The 19,962-nt window shown below is 43.8% G+C and overlaps 3 protein-coding genes across 3 annotated transcripts; 2 read left to right on the top strand and 1 right to left on the bottom strand.

Annotated features, from left to right (window-relative positions):
- Window positions 1-375: 375 nt before the first annotated feature.
- On the bottom strand, window positions 376-2,322 carry LOC6541646 (heat shock protein 60A). Its single transcript, XM_026978603.1, has 2 exons — window positions 2,259-2,322; window positions 376-2,192 (listed from the first exon to the last, which is right to left on the bottom strand). Exon 2 carries the CDS (start codon window positions 2,160-2,162, stop codon window positions 480-482), a length of 1,683 nt encoding a protein of 560 aa, XP_026834404.1. The 5' UTR covers window positions 2,163-2,192; window positions 2,259-2,322; the 3' UTR covers window positions 376-479.
- Window positions 2,323-3,052: 730 nt separating this feature from the next.
- Window positions 3,053-3,491, top strand: LOC6542235. Its single transcript, XM_015159465.1, is given in 2 exon segments — window positions 3,053-3,424; window positions 3,426-3,491. Coding segments are annotated over 2 exon segments (438 nt in total).
- Window positions 3,492-5,198: 1,707 nt separating this feature from the next.
- On the top strand, window positions 5,199-5,630 carry LOC26527015 (eukaryotic translation initiation factor 2 subunit 1). The gene has a single exon (XM_015160101.2). The coding sequence runs from the start codon at window positions 5,250-5,252 to the stop codon at window positions 5,613-5,615; it is 366 nt and encodes a 121-aa protein (XP_015015587.2). The 5' UTR covers window positions 5,199-5,249; the 3' UTR covers window positions 5,616-5,630.
- The last annotated feature ends 14,332 nt before the right edge of the window (window positions 5,631-19,962 follow it).

Here is a 19,962-nt window from a genome sequence, read left to right as displayed (position 1 = left end):
GACATTTCCTCCCCCCCAAAAAAACACACCCAAGCCACAAATGCTTTCATATTTTGTTTGTTGTCCATTGGCGCCCGAACAAAGCGCAGCAAATGGTTAAGGTCAAGTTGAGCCGGAGTCGGAGGACGTCAAGTTATGACTGAGTGTTTGTGGATGGCAAGGAGGCGGATCCGGAGTCGAAAGAGGGGGTATATTGAATGTGGCATGCGTGTTCATATATGTTCTAATTAGGGATTCGACAAGGAAACAAGTCATAAATGGTAGGGCATCAGGAAATACACTGCAAAAGTTATCAGCTTGATAATAATACTAATACGGAATACCCTTTCTGAAATGTATTTATATTCTGAAAAAAAATGAGCATGAGAAATAATAAACATTCTAGTAACATATTAAATTTTCTATTCTGTAACAGTTGCACAATTGTTCTCCTAGGTTTCCGAAATGTGTGCATTCTTCCTCAAGATGAACTATCTTAACTACATTCCAACAAGTTTGGCCAGATCGCGTGTCACCTGATTGTTGGGAATTTTCGATTTTGTGGGTTGCCTAGTGATGAGCACCTCGGTGGTGGCCAAAAGGGAGGCAATTCCGGCGGCAGCCGTCATGGCAGATTGCATGACTTTTGTGGGATCCACGATTCCACGGAGCACAAGATCGTCAAACTCGCCGGCGGCTGCATCATATCCGTAGCTGCCACTACTCTCCAACACCCGACGCAGAACCACATTGGGGTCCACTCCAGCATTGCGGGCGATTGTATAGCAGGGTAGTCGTAGAGCATCCTTCACAATCTCCCTGCCCACCTGGTGCTCCACTATCTCAGTTGGCGGCAAGCCTTCCAGAGCTGGAATGCACCGTAGATAGGCGGTGCCTCCTCCGGGAACAACGCCATCACTGATGGCCACTCGAACCGCATGAAGGGCATCATTGAAGCGATCCTTTCGCTCGCTCACCTCCAGTTCACTGGTGCCGCCCACAAAAATGGTGGCCAGGTGGCCCTGCAAGCGTCCCAGTCGCGTTTTCAGCCGGTCCACTTCCTCATCGGTGACAGCCTCATCGATCAGCTCACGAATGTGCTGGATGCGGCACTCCAGCTGCTCCTCGTTCACATTGATCGGTTGCAAGAGGTGCGTTTCCTTGGCGTCCACCACCACCTCCAGCACTTCACCCAGATCCTCCTCTCTGAGATCCGTCAGCCTGGAGGCGTCCTCCAGGAGATCGCCGCCCGTAGCAAAAGCCAAGTCCTCCATTTCTTGGCACTGCTCCTCACCGAAGCTTGGGGCCTTCACTGCACAGACCTGAACACGACCTTGCAGATGATTTAGCACCAAGATCTTTAGCAAATCGCTGCCAAAATTTTTGGCAATGATCAGAAGGGGTCGTTCTTTCAGTCTGGCCAACTCCAGAGCGGGCAGGATCTGTTCCACTTGATCAATCTCTGCCAGTGTGAGCAGCAGCATGCAATTCTCCAGTTGCAGGGTATCGCCATTCGATTGTTTGGCAAAGAATGGCGAACAGTAGCCCGTGGCGAGGGTTACACCCTCCTGGATCTTAACCTCATCAAAGGGACTATGGGATTCCTTTAGCAGGATGACGCCGCTTTCGCCCAGCTCCAAAATCACGTCTCCAATCAGCTCCGCCAGCCGTTCGTCTCCGTTCAGGGCCACCTTCGCCACCGCTTCCACCTGTCCAATGGTATCCACCGACTGAGACATCTCACCTAGAGCCTCGCAGACAGTCCGCGATCCCTCGAGAATGCCCTCCCGCAGCAGTTGAACGTTCACCTGGCCCTGGCGCAGCACATGCATTCCCTGGCAGGCTATTCCACGGGCCAGAATAGTGGCCGTGGTGGTGCCATCGCCCACCTTATTGTTGGTATTGTTGGTGGCCTGGCGCAGCAATTGCACACCCATATCCTGGCGGCGATTGCCCAGCTGCACGTTGTTGGCCACCGTGATGCCATCCTTGGTGATCCGCGGCGATATCAGCAGCTGTTCGATGAGCACGTTCCTGCCCTTCGGGCCCAGAGTGGTGGCCACCGCGTTGGCCAGGACGTTCATGCCCTGCAGGAGCAGGCAGCGCGCCTCAGCTCCAAAGCGAATGTCCTTGGCGTAGGAGCGCACGCCCGCCCCACCACTCCGGCCCAATCTGCTCAGCATCCTGATTCCAGATCCTTGATACTCACGTTGCTTGTCGCAATTTTTAGGGAACTTCTAATTTACGTTTGTCAAAAGCTTTAACTGAAATTTAATTACCTTTCAATCGGTAAACTGGGGAAAATGCCACTCTAGGGGAGCTCTGTCATTTTCGACGTGTAACTCAGCGAAATGTAATCAAGTAACTACTTATACAACTGAGACCACAAATATTATTTAAAGGGTGTACAGAAGTCGCCAGCGGCAATATGGCGCTTTATTATGTTCCAACTTGTTTTCCGTTTCGTCATTTTATTTTAACAACAAATATTACATTTGCGCCATGTTTCCTGCTTGTTTTTCGGCTTTCGCTTATTAAATGTGGCGTGCACGTGTTGGTAAACTGAGGCACACAGACGCGGCACTCACACTAGCGCAGACACGACAGTCGCCACACCAACACAGGCGCAGTTCGGAGTCGCACAGACACGCTCGGCAGACAATGTGATTCCGCCATTAATATTAACGTTAAAGGACCAACAACAAAATGCTCATCAAACATGCGGCGTTTAGTAGGCGCACACACACACATACACTACACACACGCTTATAAAAGGACAACTGCCTGCGCGCGTGTGTGTGTGTGAGAGAGTGAGCGAGAGCGCTGTCGGGCATTTCCTCTCGTCTTTCGCCTCTTTCCGGTGCGTTGAATGTTTCGCTTTCCGTTTTCGTTCGCTGCTTGTTTTTTCTTTTTCCACTTTTTTTCGGTGTCTTTCAGTTGGCGTCGAGCGTTTCCTTAAGGCAAACGCAGCTTTGATTTGCCCGCCGCGTGTGCTGCTCCGCGCAAGGAAATATATTTCGAAAATAACTGAATATTCGTGTGTGTGTTTTCCGATCACTGATACCTGCTGATAATGGCTCTGGTGGCCCATCGGATGATGCTGCCAGCGCGGCATCGACGCAGCACCACCCAGCAGGTGGCCCGCAACAAGGTGGGCGTGCTGCTGGTTCCCAGTGTGGCGGATTACTACGGCGCGGAGGTGGCACCCGGCATGGCCACGCCCCTGCCCACTCCGGCCGCCTCCCAGCTGCAGCTGCCACAGGATGCGGCAGAGGCATCGGGCGATGGCAGCGGCGCAAAAGTGAGTGCAACAAGTCGGTGCAACGACCCACATTCGGTTGACTGTGCATGGAAATGGCAGGAATTTCCTCCGGGGATTTCCCCCAAAATAGCAGCCTCGCTTTCTCGTTTTTCTTTCTCCTACGGCTTCTGTTTTCGCCTTCTGCTTTTTTTTCTCCGACTGGCGCCAGCTTTATTTGGTCAAATGTGTGCTGTGCGATTTTGGGGCATAGTTGTGTTGTTCTTGGTCATGGTCGGGATTAGAAAAAAACACTTTTACTTAATCAAGTATACGACATGTGGCCGTCAGGCCATAAGGAATATTAAAGTGGGCCATATACATAGGCTCGAAAGATGAAAGATAGTTGGAAATACAAAAGCCATGTTCTTTTCCGCCTCAAACAATTTTGAATTTAATAATTGTGATAATTACATAAATTAGGCATGTAACATCCAAAAACCTGGTACATTTGGATAGTGTTATATTTTATTAATATTCGGGTTGCTTTAAGAATATAAAAAACTGCTTAAAAAGTGGTTAATTGATTCTAGAGTATACTTACTGCTTATATGCCAGCAAACCAATTAAAAACCAATTGTATCTGATTGTACGCCCGGTATTTGATTAAAAGTTCCGAAGTGCGTGACGCTAAATTGTTTTTTACGCCTTCGCCTGCTCCACAAATGGAATTTTTAATCCTTGGTGGCACTGTCGATGTCCTTAATTGAATGGGCTGTACTCTGTGGCTTTGGGTTTGGCTTTGGGCTGGCTTTGTTTTGGTTGTCGGACGCAATGGCACCTTTCATTATTCCGATGTTACCACGCGTGATGAACTTGTCGCCGACCACCACTGCACAGTAGTCCATAATTTATTTAGCCCAAAGGCTGGTCGCGGGGTGGTGGCACTGACACCGGTTATATTAATCAATAATTTCAGCTCTAATGCATGGCCTTGACATGGCATAAATAGAAGCAACCAGCTTGAATTAGCCAAGTTCGTTAGCCATTTAGCCTGCATAAACTGCCGATTAATACAATTAGGTTAACTGGATCCTTTCGACCTAAAGCTGTTTTCTTAAAGAATTTGAGTATTTAGCTTTGACGAGCAATTGTTTGAAGATATTCAAAGGTGTTTATATACCCGTGGATACTTTAAAGATGTGACATATTATATAAAATAATTATTTCAATGCACCCTAGCACGTGCTGATCCTTTTGGTCAAAAGGGAGTAAAATCCTTCATAAACAGAGCCTATCCCAACAATACAGTTGCAAATGAAAACTCACCACAATGAAGACAAGAACCTAAAAAGCTTTTCCAGTTAGCTTACAAGGCCCAAAGCACCGTAGCTTTCCAGAAAGCACCTACTGTCCCTTTAGCTCCATTTTCCTGGCTTCCTACCCGAATAATAGAACCCTGGGTTGCCAAAAGCACTACGTGGTTATTCGACAACGAACAGCTTACACTGACCAACTTGTTGATGCCTCGACAAAATGCACATTTGTTTATGTTTATTGCGGTTTGTCCGCCGTCAATTATTTGTTATGACGGGAAAATATACGTATAGAGTTGAGCAATCCCATGAAGAAGTATAAATCCGCTGGCAGCCTATTTCTGTTCGAGCCATCGGCGGAGTAGGCTGCTGCTCCCTCTACTTCTACTCAGCCAAGCTGGCTTCCCATGCAAGTAAGGATTTCGAGCCAGCTGCCTATGTGGAAGTCAGCAATGGTAGTCGACACAACGCGGAAAAATCGCCTGGCGGCCGGGAAAATGAGATCATCAGGTCGGCTGCGAAGGAGCACGAAAGGGAAATGCGACAGCGATTTGTGGAGAGCCCCAGCTGTGATCGTGACCAAAAATTGAAACAAAAAAATTAAGACGACTAAGTAAACATGGAAAAATTTGTTTTAAATATAAGTGGCATTGGGTAATATTTTCCATATCAGTAGACAGTCGGCTTGTTTTTGACCTACTCGAATTCTTTCCGAAATGTTTTCCACCTATTCGAGCATTGATGTGGGCGCCAACGAGGAAGTGGATCATACTCAGCAGGAGTTTTCTTCAAAAGCCGAAGAGGATGTGCAGTCAATCATCCGTTTGGCCCACCAGGAGCACGAGGCTCTAATACAAAAAAAGGTCATGAGCGCGATGAAGCAACGCGAAGAGGAGTTGGCCAAGCTGTGGGACAATAGACCGTCATCATCAAGTTTGGCCCAGATCAAGGCTATTCAGGATGAGGAACTTAGAGCTCTCTTGGACCAAATCGTTACGAATGAGGACAGTAGCGATGAAGATGAAGATGAGGATGAGGATGAAGATGAAGATGAAGACGAGGACGAGGAAGTCCCCTTTTAATGTCACTCAACTAAAAGACAATAACTATACCTATGTTAAAAATGTTGGATTCAAATTGATTTGAAACATATCAAGGTAGAAGACAACATAGTAATTCCTTCTCTTATTTAATCCAAGTAAATTAATTTGGGTGTTGACGTCTTCATCTAAACTACACTAGTCTGAAATCATCAAGGACAATTCCATCGAGACAAATTCCAGCTTAAACTGAGATTATAGAGTTTGCTTAATGCTGACCGATGCCTCTGAAATAGCTATGCGATATTCAGATATTCAGAAAGACATAAAAGCTTACACGGATTAATGTATGAGCAAAGTGGGTGGTGTAAATAATAAACCGACTTAGGTGGCAATTACGAGGATGATGATGACGATGGGGCGAAACTGGCAAGGTCTCGTGTGCATCTTGTAAGCCGCATGGCCAATTGTCATAATTTATGCAACAAGGAGCCCCAAAAAACCAAGCAGTCAACGTTTTGTCCCCCACTGAAACTTTAATTAAGTTGAACTTATCTATGCCTTACACATGAGACTTGAGCTTGTGCGGCATCCCTCTCCTTTCTCCCCTTCCCTCTCGCCCCCTCTCTTTCGCACTGCCATAGCCGTCTCGCTCCCTTCACGCGTAAGCCAGAAAGCGCTCTCAAATATGCAAATGAATGTGGCACTGGGACGTCAAATGTGGCTTTACACCCGCACACTCGCCCACACAAATACGCTGGCACCTTGGGGAACATGCATTTTGGTCATGTTTACAATGTCAGCTAGGATAACACACTGCGGATTGCAGCGGCTGTGTGTGTGTGTGTGGGGGGGCTTGCGAGCTTTCACACTGAAAAAAACAGTGAAATTGAAAATATTTCTTTCTATTCTCAGGTTCTAAAAGAAAAATATTAAATATGAGTATAGCCAAATGTCTGACAATCTATACAAGGTATTAAATCATATACATATCTGTATATACATATGATAGATACCCAGTTAGTCTAGTTATAATAGCCAAATGTCTGACAATCTATCAATCTATACAAGGAAATGTGTATTTCGGCACAGTTTGATGATACCCATTTAGTCTAGGTAGTTTGTTTCAAATAAAACATAAAATTCACTTAATGTCATACTTGCTTAAGACAGATTGTAAATAAAAAGAGAAGAAAAAAAAATGTTTGTTTCAAAACTATAATTCATTTAAAATTAGTAATTAGTAACTATTTGCGGTATTAAATGAACCCAAACCTAAAATGCACATTTAAATTATTGTTATATTAGGCGCACCCAATTTGTCCCAGTGTCTAAGCCATGTCAGCGAATTAGGCCAAGAGAGGGGTCGCTGAGAGAGCGCTGCTGGCATCAGCTGTTTGCAACGCCCACGCACAGCTGAGCGGTACGCCGCGAGAGCGAGCTTTCGACGAGAGCGCGCCGCTCAGCCGGGAGCGGGAGTCCTTTGGCTCGAAGGACTCGGTCGTCGGTGCTGGGCCAAGTCACGGCTCGGCTCCGCATCCCTACCTGGCGGAGCTTCGTCCTGGCTTTGTTTACATGCCTTTCAGGCGCTCCCGCTTCAGCTGCTCCTGCTCCTCCTCCACCGCCGCTCCTCCGATCCTGCCTGCATTGCAGGACGAGGACTAGGACTAGGACGAGGACGAGTGAGTGAGCCAGCGAGCAAGCGAGCGACCCACTTCGGGCGGCGGCCAGGCGCTTTCAATTTCGTTCAACCTGAATCCTGTAACACACGCAGAGTCCTGGAAACGAGTCCGATTCGAAAGACGAGCCCATCCATCGGCTGCGGACTCGGCGCTCGCTTTCAATTTCGCCTCGTTATTCGTTGGTGGCCGTTGGGCGGCCTCAGTCGTGTTTTTTTGTTGTGCCCGTTCGCGCGTGTCCTGCTGGCTGCTAAATGCCAGCTGCCTCCTGTCCGCTGGCACTCCGTCGTCCTACAGCCGAGCTCGGGAGCTGCAGTTCGTCCGCGCCTATAAGCCATATGAATTTCTACCATTTTTCTACTCATCGGTGCATCGGTGGCTCTGATAGCAAATAATAATACGAAATTCAAGAAAATATGCAACGCGGTTCGCAAGAAAGGGGCGAGTTGGCAAAGAAAACTTAGGACTAACGCCCACCCGAGAAGATGTTTGTGTGTGCAAGGAATGCGGTTAATAATTGATTCGGTCCACAACTGGCTGCGGCGAAGGGAAATTCGTATCGTTTCGTGCAGAATAAATAATGCAAAAATTACAGTGCAAATGTAATATGGAATTACAATCACAACCGCACCAAGGTGACCACAACAATCCTGCATTTGTCACTGCGACGTCGCTGGGCGCCCTTTGCTTTTGGCCACCAGGTAAGGAGCTCCTTAGGAGCACCAGCCCAGGAACTGCTACTGGAACTTGCAACTCGGATCCATCAGGCACGGCGGCGTCGCCCAAGTGACAATTGCAAATATGCAAGCCTAACGCAAACAACAGCACTCAAAGGCAAATCAATCAATAATAGAATGCAAGGAAAAGCAGATACGACCAACGGCAGATACTTTTAAATTCCACCTTCAATTATTTCGATTGACATGTGTGTGCATTGCAAGCCAAATACAATGGCCGGAAAATTAAATATTCATATGAATCGCATTATGGCGACCCACATATAAATTAAATTTCAATCATAAATGTTAGAATTGGTCCAACGAGCATAACAGATTAGCAAAATAAAATAAAACTCAATAACGAAGCAAAAAATATATAACATAACAAATAGAAATTCTTCTATTAAACTCGGATTCAATACAGTTAACGAAATGAATGCCATAATAATAATAATAATGTTACAGAAATTAAAAGCAAACAATTGAATTTGTTATTTATAAATGGCACTTAATGTCATATTCATAAACAGCTGATTGTTATTGCCAACATAATTTGCTATTTCAATGCAATTTGCATTGCAAAATCCACACAAATAAAACACTGCAGATAGAATAATTGTATTTATACTAAAATAAATACGTTTTCATCAAATAAACGATATATTCAACTGGCAAACAGTAGGTAACAAAAGCGCAATCTGCGAATGCCAATCTCAAAAGGGCCTTATATAATCAAAATAATTCATAACGCATAAATAATGATAAATTGAATTGCGAACCAGTAATAATAAAGGGAAACCTGAGACCAGCAATAGCAAGTCCGACAACAATTGGGCGAAAAAGGGCGGAATGCCCATAAGTATACACAGCTGCTAAAGTAACCAAACACAATTTTCATGCCAGGCAGCATGAAAAATGATAATGACAGGCGCCGCAAGCCAAACGTGAAAAGTGATTACATATATACCACAAGTATCTGCAGTTCTATATGCCATATCCGTAATAGTCGCCGCTTATCGATGGTGAAATATTAATTCAAGTCGTGAGTTTTGGTTGTCGTCCTAATGCCGATAAATCACAAGTCCTTGCCAACTGGCTCTTGGTGTTGTTTACCTGAAGGGGCTGCTAATTTGTTGCCACAGGAGCGTTACTCATTTCCGAGCAATTACATTAACGCCACAATCGCTTTAATTAGGCCAGCCACATGCAGACACACAGTGGGCCACGAAAGTATCTCTTCAGCTCGCATCTTGAACGCGATATGAAAAAAATGCAAACGCAAAGTTTCCCTGCGAAAAGTTCACCCTTTTTCGCTTTTGCCATTGGCGTCGTCATCGACGTCGTTGTCTGCCAGTCGAGACAACTTTGTTCAGGTGTTGTTGGTTGTTTGCGGCACACGTTTCTCGGTCCTCGGTCCTCGTTCCTCATTCCTCATGTTTTCACCAGAGTGTTGAGGGTTGCCTCCAGGCGATCCCACCTTTGACCTTTCGTCGTTTGTTTTTGGCAAGCGAGGCGGCCATAAAGGATATGATATAATTTTTAAATATTTCACATTATATTAAGACATTTACTACACAGAATTCTGCATATGAGGGAATCAAATCTCCACGATCCTTCCTTACGATTTTTCAATAGCTTATCCGTATCTAATACTTGGATTTTGAAATTTACATGAATTCCTTCTCTTGAGTTGGAATAGGAAAAGGGATTCTTGTTTAGCAATATAATAGGTATTTGTGTCAAAATTAAAAGGCACAAAATATTACCTATAATTTTTTGATATATTATAAATGCTCAAATTTCCAAAATATGTTTCAGATGGGCAAAGAATTTTCAATACTTAAAAGCCTTCCAAGAAATGTAATTTTGAATCTTTTGAAAGTTTTGGTTCGCTGAACTAAAACTAAATAAAAATATAGATATTCAAAGACCGAGTAATTTCCTATAACCATAGTTTGGCATTCTTTCTGTACAAAACTCTCACTTTCCTGTGCGGACGCGGCTTTTTCATAATTTAAGGCTTGCCAAGTGGCTTTTGCACCTAATTTCATGTTTCAAATTGGTTTTCGCCATAAGCACGTTGAGCTAGGGACCTTCTTTGCTCTCCCAGTTGACCTTCAGGGAGCATTTTGGGCCCCATTGGTTACCTTCCGTGTCTGGTAACAATTTTTCAGAATTCAGTTTTAGCCGGGCTAAGGAAGCGAAAGTAGTGCAAAGTGGCCAACCGGCAAACGCATACGAATTAAACGTTAGCGAAAAACTAGAACTTGGCTCAAATTGGGTGGCAGGAGGTGCTTACCACTCATCGCACAGGCTGCCATCGGCGAACGTGGCCATAATTCAAACGACGGCGCAAACTACTTAATGTTATTAGATATGTCTTTTTGGTCCTGGCCCCGGCCACGCCCCCTCCTTGCAGCCGTGGGGGCGGCAAAAACTTTTGCACGGATTTTCGAGCAGTGTGTGTGGGCGTGTAGCTGTGTGTGTGGGCCAAGTTTATGCTGATGTTGTTGATTACATCTGCCGCTCCTGTGGTCGGCCGCCTTTTGGCCTCGTCCTGCCACAGGCACATCCCCATCCCCCTCCCCCTCCACAGCCACTGCTCCTTTTTCTTTTTAATTTTTTGTGTGTCCTCAACTTTCCCTCGTTGACATTTCGTTTTCAGCATTTTTCATGTGAGCAAGTTTGTGCGTATTTCGCCATTTTTTTGCGTGGCTCGTCTAGCTGCAGGTGCTGCATTTAAAATGAAATATGGTCGACTTTTTGCGGTTGAGATAAATGCGGCTCAGTTTGTTTGCTCCTGCGCTTTTTTCTGCTGGCTAACTTATTAGATTTGTTACCCTGGCCCATTTCACTCTATGCAAGTGGTTTACTTCTGTTTTTCAGACAGTTGACGTGTTTTTTTTGTTTTCTGTGGAATTACACGGAGTTTACTAGCTCAGATAAAAATAATTTGTTGGGGTCGCAAAAAGCTAGAAACAATTTATGTTTGGTTTCAGAAACCGCCGCAATTGAATATGATCACAACATAAATATATTTTATATTTCCTATAGAGTAATGCCCATTTCTACAAAGATTTCCGCTTTTGGTAAATAGAAATCCAATTTATAGTTAGGTCTTAAAAGCCGCGCTGCATTTGCACTGCAACAAATAAAGTATCTGCAGACCAGGTTTGAGTTATCCTTGGCGCCCGTTTCCAAGATTTCAATTAGCCAGAGCAGCCAATCAGGCAATGTGCGCCACTTAAAAGTTTTAGCCAACTTGGAGGGTCAGTGGAGTGCTGCTACCAATTTGGCGATGAAATGGATGGCTTACAGGGGAATCATGAACCGGAAAGCAGATTCAGACAACTTGGCAGCGGAAAGCAATTGCCATTATTTGTGAATTTCCATGCGAGCCGTGAATAAGTCGACTGAAATTTCCATTTGCTGCAATGAAAAATCGACGCATTTAGTGTTTGTCAGGTCTGCCGTGGAGATTTTAAGTCGCTGGGCTTAAAGAGACAAAAAAGGAAGCTTCATTTGTATATGGCAAATTTACGCTTATTGCCAGCGGATTGGGTGGCGCTGTATTGGCCCCGTTTAGGGTTGTCTATTGCCTAGCTAGTGTGGCCATTTATTTACTTAAGTTTGCATCTAAGCTGTTTGCAATGGGGAAGATGGAAATGGCGAAGGCCTAAGAAAACATCAGCTAGGACAACAAATTAGGCACAGCGTGTTCAGCATGTGCATCTCAAAGATATTAAAACACACAGATTTATCAAGATCTGGGCTGAATTCCGTCTAACCCTTAACACTCACTCACTGAGTAGCTAATTTGAAGCGGGCTGAACTGCTGAGGAGACCCTAAATTATGGGCTCTGATTTGCCAGCTTGCTTCGCCAGCACGAAGCACACACACTTTTCCGTTTGCTTTAACTTTTAAGTGTTGCTTTGTTTTCCGCACCAGCTGCCTTCCCTGCCGCCCTTTTTTTTTTGAGCTCTGAGTTTTGTGGGCCATAAGCTGTAGCTGTAGGATCCTTGTGAAAGGACCTCAGACTCAGACTCGCTCGACGAGCTGTTGACATTGTGTGCGGTTATTGCTGTGCTGCTGTTGTTACTGTGCGCCAGGAAGCAAACACTCAGCGCCTACTTAGGCAGCTTTTTCGCCTTTCAGCCGTGTTTTGCATTGTTTTTGAGCTCCGGAGGCTGCAGATGCAGTTGCTCGGGCCTCCAGCTCGAGTGGATGTCCTCGAAAAAATGCCTGCCAGGGTCATTTGTTCATTTGCATTCGCTAGACTGGCATCTTTTATGCATTTAGCATTCCGCTCTTCTCGCTTTGTAGCCCTATCGAAATTCCGCTTTAAAATAATTAAAAAATGTGACGCAAATGCAAACGCAAATGCAAATGCAAATGAAGAAGGGACCCGTGGGCGTCCAGTGGACATGTCAAACGAATTGGCATGTGTCGTGGCAAAAGTCTAAAACTAATTGGGTTATGTCCTCCCCAGACGCTCGTTGTCAGCCGACTTGCTCCGTCCAGCTGAGCCCATCTCATCTGAGAGCCCAGCTCGTTGTCCTCAAACAATCGCATCGCCCATGACGTTGATGGCTCTTAAACTGCTCTTCATTTGCCCCACCAGCACCACCACCCATACTCATGCAAACAAAAGTGGCAACACGGATGGGATACAAATCTAAGCCCTCACAGTTGCTGTTCATCTGTTTATGGGCTTTCTCATCTGCTATCTACAAGACTCACAGACACAGATTCCGCGTTCGTGTTTCGGATTTCGGATTACGGATTCCGGATTCCGGAATCCGGACATATACCTGTGTCCGCATCCGTTTGTCCGTCCGCTCGGACTGCATAATTTAGCAGGCCTTTAGTGCAAGCCCAGTTGGCCAAATTTCTTGTTGCCAATATTGTTTTGCGGTCGACATTGGGCATTGCCAACTGACAGTTAAATGGAACTTAATTTGAATAGTTGTTAATGTGGCTCTTGGGCAATGCACTTTAAACTTTAATGCTTAATAATTGGATTTATAGATTTCGCATTTATTGGTTTATTTTCCATATCAACTTCTTAATCGTATTGAAAACCTAAAATCGGCAAAATTTAAATAGCGCTGGGAAAATGGTGTGTTATATTTTGATAGCCTGCTAAAAGACATAATGTTTCACATTAGGTTCAAAATAAGTCAATTGAATCGCTAACTCAATCAATAAAAAAAGAGTTATATTTTCGCGGTTTTCGCATTCCCATACAGTGGTTAACCATGAGTTTGATCAGACCCATTTTCCGCGAATGGCGCGATGTCAACAATGTGTTTTGTGCATGTTACATTTTCCATTTCCAGCTTGCATTTGCATAACGCGTTGCTCTTTCGATTTCCACCTGGCCGGATGGCTGATTCAGCGACTGGGTGACTGGGTGACTGGTTGACTGGCTGTCCTGCCAGAGCCACCTGTCATTGTCATGGAATGGGAATGGGAGTGGGAATGGGAATGGGTATGGTTAAAGGGGTGGTAACGGGCGACAAGTTGAGTAGATAACAATGACAATGACGGGCTCTGGGTCCTGTTTGTTGCCATTCGATGTATTTACCCAGCCCTATTTGTATATATCGCAGAAGTGATTCCATGCTGCACACACAAAGAGATACACACAGACACACACCTCCCGCCAGAAGCCCACAAACACACACCTCAATAAACAACGGCCATAATGGGCTGTTATCATTGAGGGGGCGGATCCATTGTTTCTGATTCGATTGTGTGAATAGGGCACAAGTCACTGGTGACCGCCCCTGTGGTGCGTTGAATCAACAAGTCACTAACTTATTATTTAACTGAGCGGGGAGCGAGGAGAACCAACGAAAATCAATCATACGCCAAGTGTGTCAATATGTCAGGCACTTTGTGCTTGCTGCTGACCCAGCCATTGTCTTTTCGTTATTCTAATATGCGATTTTATATATATTATACTCTGATTTGGCCCTGAGGTCAGGTTGTCTAAACAAAGCTAACCTCATTTTGTTGCCGCCCTTTTTGCTTGCTGTATTTGCCCTTTTGCTACGGACAAGCAAAGCCTCCTCCAAACAAACTGACCCCAATAGGGGGAAAACAATAAATTGCGAAATGGTTGAGAATGCAAAGATGCAAAAATAAATTCAGAGACTTCGACACCCACACACAAAGAGGTCAGCTGAGTAATGCGGCTAGTGGCTGCTAGATGGCAAAATAACAAAATGCCAGTGCAACTTTCAAGTGGGATGGTCCTTCCACTTGGTGGCAAACTTCCTCGGCTAGAACCTGAACTGAACTGAACTGAACTAAACCGAACTGAACTGAGCAGTCCAGCCGTGATATTTTATGGGCTCTGTGGACGGGCACAGCTAGTAAATAAAAAGTTGCCATTATAATTTTGAGCCACCAGGGGGATGGCTGAAGGCGGAATACGGAAAGATAAATAATCCACGCGAGGGAAAAAAGATAGAATGTTGCTTTTGCTTAGTCAGAAGTCAACTGCTACTTTAATATGGTAGAATTTGCAACTCGAAGCTTACAGCAATGATAAATGGACTTCTGGTCCTAGAAAAAACAGTTTATAATAAATTAAAACAATTAAGGGACAGGAGATTTTCCCTTCTGCTTAAAAAGACTCAAAGTATTAAGTTAAAGGCATTTTCTTTTTATTATTTGTCAGGAATGTGGTTGTCAAATATGGAATATTTGTTTAATCTCTACCAAACTCCGCCTTGGGGAAAATGGGCCAAACTTTAAGGCTTAGCACTTCTACGCAGGCTTTTAAGTACTCACTCTGCTCCATGGAAGGGTCAAAGGGGAAACCACTCCGCCGGCAGCTATTTGCGAATGCAGTCATTAAGCGGCACCATGAAAAGCAATAAACACGACGGGCTTCACATGCAGTTTATGTCATTTGCAACGGGCTGCATGTGCACTTTAAACGAACCGAATGGTCTCGGCCTGGGGTTCTATTTTTTCCTTCCAGTTTAAGCCCTTTCCTGGGGCAGCCAGTAATGACCAACGGCTACCGGCTCAAAACCACTCGGCCACTTTATTGGAGTTTTTCCCAGCGATTGCATTTTGCCTTCACCTTTTTTTGCAGTACCCCCTGTAATTTATGGGCCAGAGAGGTGGAAATGGCCAGTCCTGTTGCCTGTGGCGCATTGGTGGAGTACTGGGGTACTTTGTCTTAATCTGGGGCTCATTCTACGCAACATTGCCCTTCGTCCGGCTTTTATGGGTGCAATTAAGCGGAAATTATGCCGTATGGCCATATTACGTATACGCCGGGTTAGTTGCACCACTGCCAACATCTAGCGGATTACGCATTTTATGCAGAAAAATTGTTTAGTTGTATGGTTGTAGCAAAATCTGGTCTAAAATGTGCACAGCCTTTAATGCTCGAGCATATCCATTATGAGTCTTATCTCTCCCTCGACCATCGAGCAGTTCAAGTTCAGCCATCGTTATAAACTGACAAGAAACCCATTGCGAGTGTCAGAGAACTCCCTGAACTTAGTCTGACATGCAGTTCTCCAATGGGTTTTCAGGCATTTTGGGCAAGTGTCTGTTGCCAAGGCGGCGACCCCTGCACGTCAGTCAGTCAGGGAGTCAAGCACACGAGCCTGGTGTCAGTTAGTTCGCCTAACACTTTAATTAAAAATCTCAGCAGAAGGAGCAAAATCGAAAGTTATGAATGCTCAACTGAAAGTGTCAAGGAAGCAGAAACTAGACAGCCAGCTAAGCGGCGGAAGGAGAAAAATGTGAATGGGTTTGCTCACTTCTTCCTAGAAAAAATTGAATAAAATCGTATGGATAGGGAAAAAGTATTTGTCCCACTTATATAAAAAGGCAAGTGAAGGCTTCATGCCCAAAATAGGTGATGTGAAAGGAGGGGCTATCAAATGAAAAAGTTATTCCCGCACAGCCAACGCGGTGGAACCCTGTGCATTATATTGAAATTGAAATCGAGAAAATAGAAAAATAAAAAATAGAAAAATTCCGAACGAAAATAAACGCTTATTGACATTTGCTCCAGCGATAATCAATAATAGTTCCGCTCCTACTGGCATCCGACATATCCGCATCCCTCTCCATGTGTTCGTGCCTATGCAAATCGTCCGCATTTGTACAAAATTATTTTATTGACAAATTTGACTGGCAATGGCGTTGAATTAGTACGAACCTTTGCCTTATTGAGCTACTTTCCTAACAGCGAACATGCTTTCATGCGTGGATGGCGCTAAGTGTGTTATTAAAACGATGCAATCACCCATAAGCGACACTAGATGTCAGTACTCATATAAAGTATCAAGTTATGGAATAAATGGCATTATTATTGATCAGTATTGCCTTGCATTTAATGGGCAGAATCATTGGTGGGTGAATGTATCTGTATTCAAAAGCGGTTTTAATTGTCTACTCATTTGATGGGCTCGCTCTGATACTGTAGTTTTAGATACACATTGGCGATAAATACGCTTTAAGCCAACTGCTCGAAATGTTTTCCATGTTTTCCTAGGCCGGCTGAATACACACCAACTTATTCAGCTCGAGTACGTTTAATTAGCAATAAAATCAGTAATTATCCTGCGCAAACACGGTGGCACTGACCAAAAATAAACGAAAACGGGGCGTGGCAAAGCAGCCATAAACGCGAAACAATCCAAGCCCATTGACCATGCCACAGAAGTCAGCTTAAAATAAATTTAAATTTTAATTTTAATCTCGGTTCCGCTCGATCGCTCCGCAGCGTCACACACAAAAGCCAACTTTGTCGGCGGTGGTGAAAGTCTGTCGCCCCACCCCTTTCCCTTTTGGCCATCCCCCCTGTTCAGCATCCCTGTTTCCATCCATCCCAGCATCCTTTGCCAGGGAATCCGTGCCACTGCTGCGTAGACAACTTCCAGTGGCCCATCTGCCATTTCTGTGTGTCCCTGTGCAACTGAGTGTGGTCTGATGGAATCCTTTGGCATGATGGTCCCTTCGCTTCCCGAGGTGCTGTGTGCGTTTGGTCCTCACTTCACTGTACAGTCTTTCCTCATCTGTTCGTGTATCACAAACTTATATGGTCCCAAGAACGAATGGTAAGCATTTTGCTTTTAAAATAATGAACATCACTTTTGAACTGAGCTATGCGATGTTTCAATAAGCGGAATATTGGAACCTGCCTTTTATAAATTTTAACTACTCCAACTATTTACAACTACTCACAATTCGAGAGTAATTTAAATAGGAAACCGCTCTTAATTTTAATTGAAAGGGTATGAAATACTTCGCATATGGTTACCAGTAAAACAGCTGCTGTGGGATTTCTGAGCGGCTCTTTACACATGCATGCAGGATGAATAAATAAAGCGCAGTGCTTCGCTCCGGCTCATTTCTGCCTTCATTTTCTACCTTTTGGCTGCTGGGCCACCGAATTGCGATATGACGTATACGCCACGTTGTCTGACACTGAACGGCAGCTCTTTGATGCAATGTCTCCTGTGGGGCAGTCGGATCCCCCTATTTGCGTAACCGAGCACATGTTGAGTCATCCAGTGGGCGTTGTTGCTTTCTATATGCGATTTTGTGACCGCAAAACAATTTCGCTCCTATAAGCATAATGGGCAAACGGCTGAATGCCATTAGACTGTAATTAGCGTACTTGGATAATTCAGCAGCTTTTTTGGTCTTGATCTCCTGATGGAACGCCTACGACATGGAACTGTTATTATTTTGCAATGCTATCGATTTTCAGTGTGGCTTTCATACTGCAGCGTTAATTGGTATCATCTAAATTCATATTTCCTGGCCCGCAAAGTTCTGGCCCAGTTTGCTAGCCAACCAACATACATGCATACAATAGGCGTGTGTTGACCTTTTTGGTTACAAATGGTCAATATGTAAATAGGTTGGCAATTAAAATGCTGGCAGGGTAAATTTTGTTAATTAGCCAAGAAAAAATGTGTAATTGGCTTTGGGTTCTGCAGGTTTGAAAGCTCTTTACACTACTAAAATATATTTTTTTCTATATTTTTTTATAAAAGCCTTCAATTTAACCTTTTAGATATAATGAAGTGCAAAGGGACATTTTTTATACGTATTTAATATAATACTTCTATTATTTCTCGTTAATTATCATGTGCTTGAGAGCAGTAAATGATATTATACTTGTATGCTAAATTTTAGAAGAGATATTTTCAAAGGTAGTTTTAAACAAGCTCGTTTGCTATCTGGTGCCCTATTTGTTTCAAATCGTTGTATCTCGTTGCTTGCCATTTTGTTTGTGCCAAAAATAAAATAAAATGCAGAGCCAAGCAACACGTCAGCGTCAGCACATTTGGGCCAACTTTCAACTACACTGTAAATATAGCCGCGATATATTCGCTATATACCTGCCAGCTAGCATGGTTGGTTCCTATGTGCCTTATAGTTTTTGCTATTTCTTGCCATTTTACGTTATTTTTGGGGCGTTGCCGCGGCTGGCTTTTAATTAGCACTGAGTGCGTGCCGAACTGAGCCAAAAGCCGTACAAATTGTTATATAAACACATACACACGCCCAACAAAGTGTTTTGAGGGCCTAAAACATTGTCGCCACCAAATGAAGTTGGCCAGCACGAAAACTACGCAGGTCACGAGGAAATTAGTTGCCCATGGTGCTGTGTATTAAAAAAGCTGGCAAGTGAAAAGTCTTCAAATGGCAGCGGAAATGAAATCAGGGGAAAGTGGGGAAAGGACGTGCTCGCAACCCTGAAGTGGAATTTTTACTAACCCCCATATCCCTTTTCTCCAAGGCTTAAGGTTAAATGTCCTTTGGAAAAATAAACTTGTAGCAATAAGCGGGCGATGGCCTGCCCCGCTTATTTTGCATTTTTGTGTGTTGTTCCCCATTTTTAATTTGCATGTTTACGCCAATATGGCATGCAGACGGTAAAGGGATGGCAAAATATTTGTAAAATATGAGAGAAGGAAATTCCGGTAATTTATAATTGCCCAAAAATATTTAAAGTAACATTTACCAGAAATTTCGGTTGGCAGTGATGCATGTGTTTATTCCGACGCTATAAAATTCAAAGACTCGTATTTTTCTATATTATACCCCTCCACAAAATGTAACTGGCATTTTGGGTTGTCTGATATCAGCCCAAAAAACCTGAACTTTCATTGCACGAACCTTTTAATGAAGTGGAATAAAATGGTCGAAAAGAGATTGCAAGTTGAAAGTTTGGGGGGCAAGCAAAATACTGCAAAATTTCTTCTGATAAAACTGTTTACATGGGTGAAAGCCACTTTACTCTATTTAACTGCATTTTCGTTTATGTTTGGAGGTAATGCCATTGAGAACTTTGCAACGCAGATGTTTCACTCATTATTTTTAAAAGTCATTAATTAATATTTCTCTCTACACTGGATACATTTTGCAGCTTAGCATTAAAGTTGTAACATTTGTGTATATTCATATGGATTAGTCATAAGTGCGGCTATGCATAATATGTTATTCACATGTTCCTTGCAGTAAATCCGTCTCTGAACCTAAGTTAAGATAATGCTGTGCAATGAGCGAGTAAAAGCGAGAAGAAAAGTGGGAAAATGTAGCATTGTTGAAATGATTAGCTGATTTATTCTATGGGTGTATTTTAGCAGCAGATGTGCATGTATAAAAATTAAGAGATAATAAACGAGGGAGTATTTACCACAGAGAATTCACATCCAAGCAAAGAACAAAGAAATCAAGAGCTGCAGGAAATCATAAGAAGATCAAAAGAAATTCAAACAAAATAATATGATAAATGTATATGTGTGAGTTTAGAATTTAAATGCTTTTTGATACCCCAAACGGACATTAGCTAGGCGAAAGGCAAAATATGCATTGAAAATTTTATAGAACACAACGCAACTTAGGCAAAACATATATATAATCCAAATACTTTGTTTAAATTGTCATAATCCCACAAGGAATTCAAGCACAGCTCCAACTAAAACATGTCGATGGAT

This window comes from Drosophila erecta, unplaced genomic scaffold (assembly GCF_003286155.1).
Source record: "Drosophila erecta strain 14021-0224.00,06,07 unplaced genomic scaffold, DereRS2 tig00000055-arrow-pilon, whole genome shotgun sequence".
NCBI lineage: Eukaryota > Metazoa > Arthropoda > Insecta > Diptera > Drosophilidae > Drosophila > Drosophila erecta.
The sequence above is the reverse complement of the archived record's forward strand: the minus strand, read 5'-3'. Positions and strand labels throughout refer to the sequence as shown.

Excerpts from the sequence above, each read along its gene's own strand:
- LOC26527015 (XM_015160101.2), top strand. The coding sequence starts at position 5,250 with ATGTTTTCCACCTATTCGAGCATTGATGTGGGCGCCAACGAGGAAGTG.
- LOC6541646 (XM_026978603.1), bottom strand. The coding sequence starts at position 2,162 with ATGCTGAGCAGATTGGGCCGGAGTGGTGGGGCGGGCGTGCGCTCCTAC.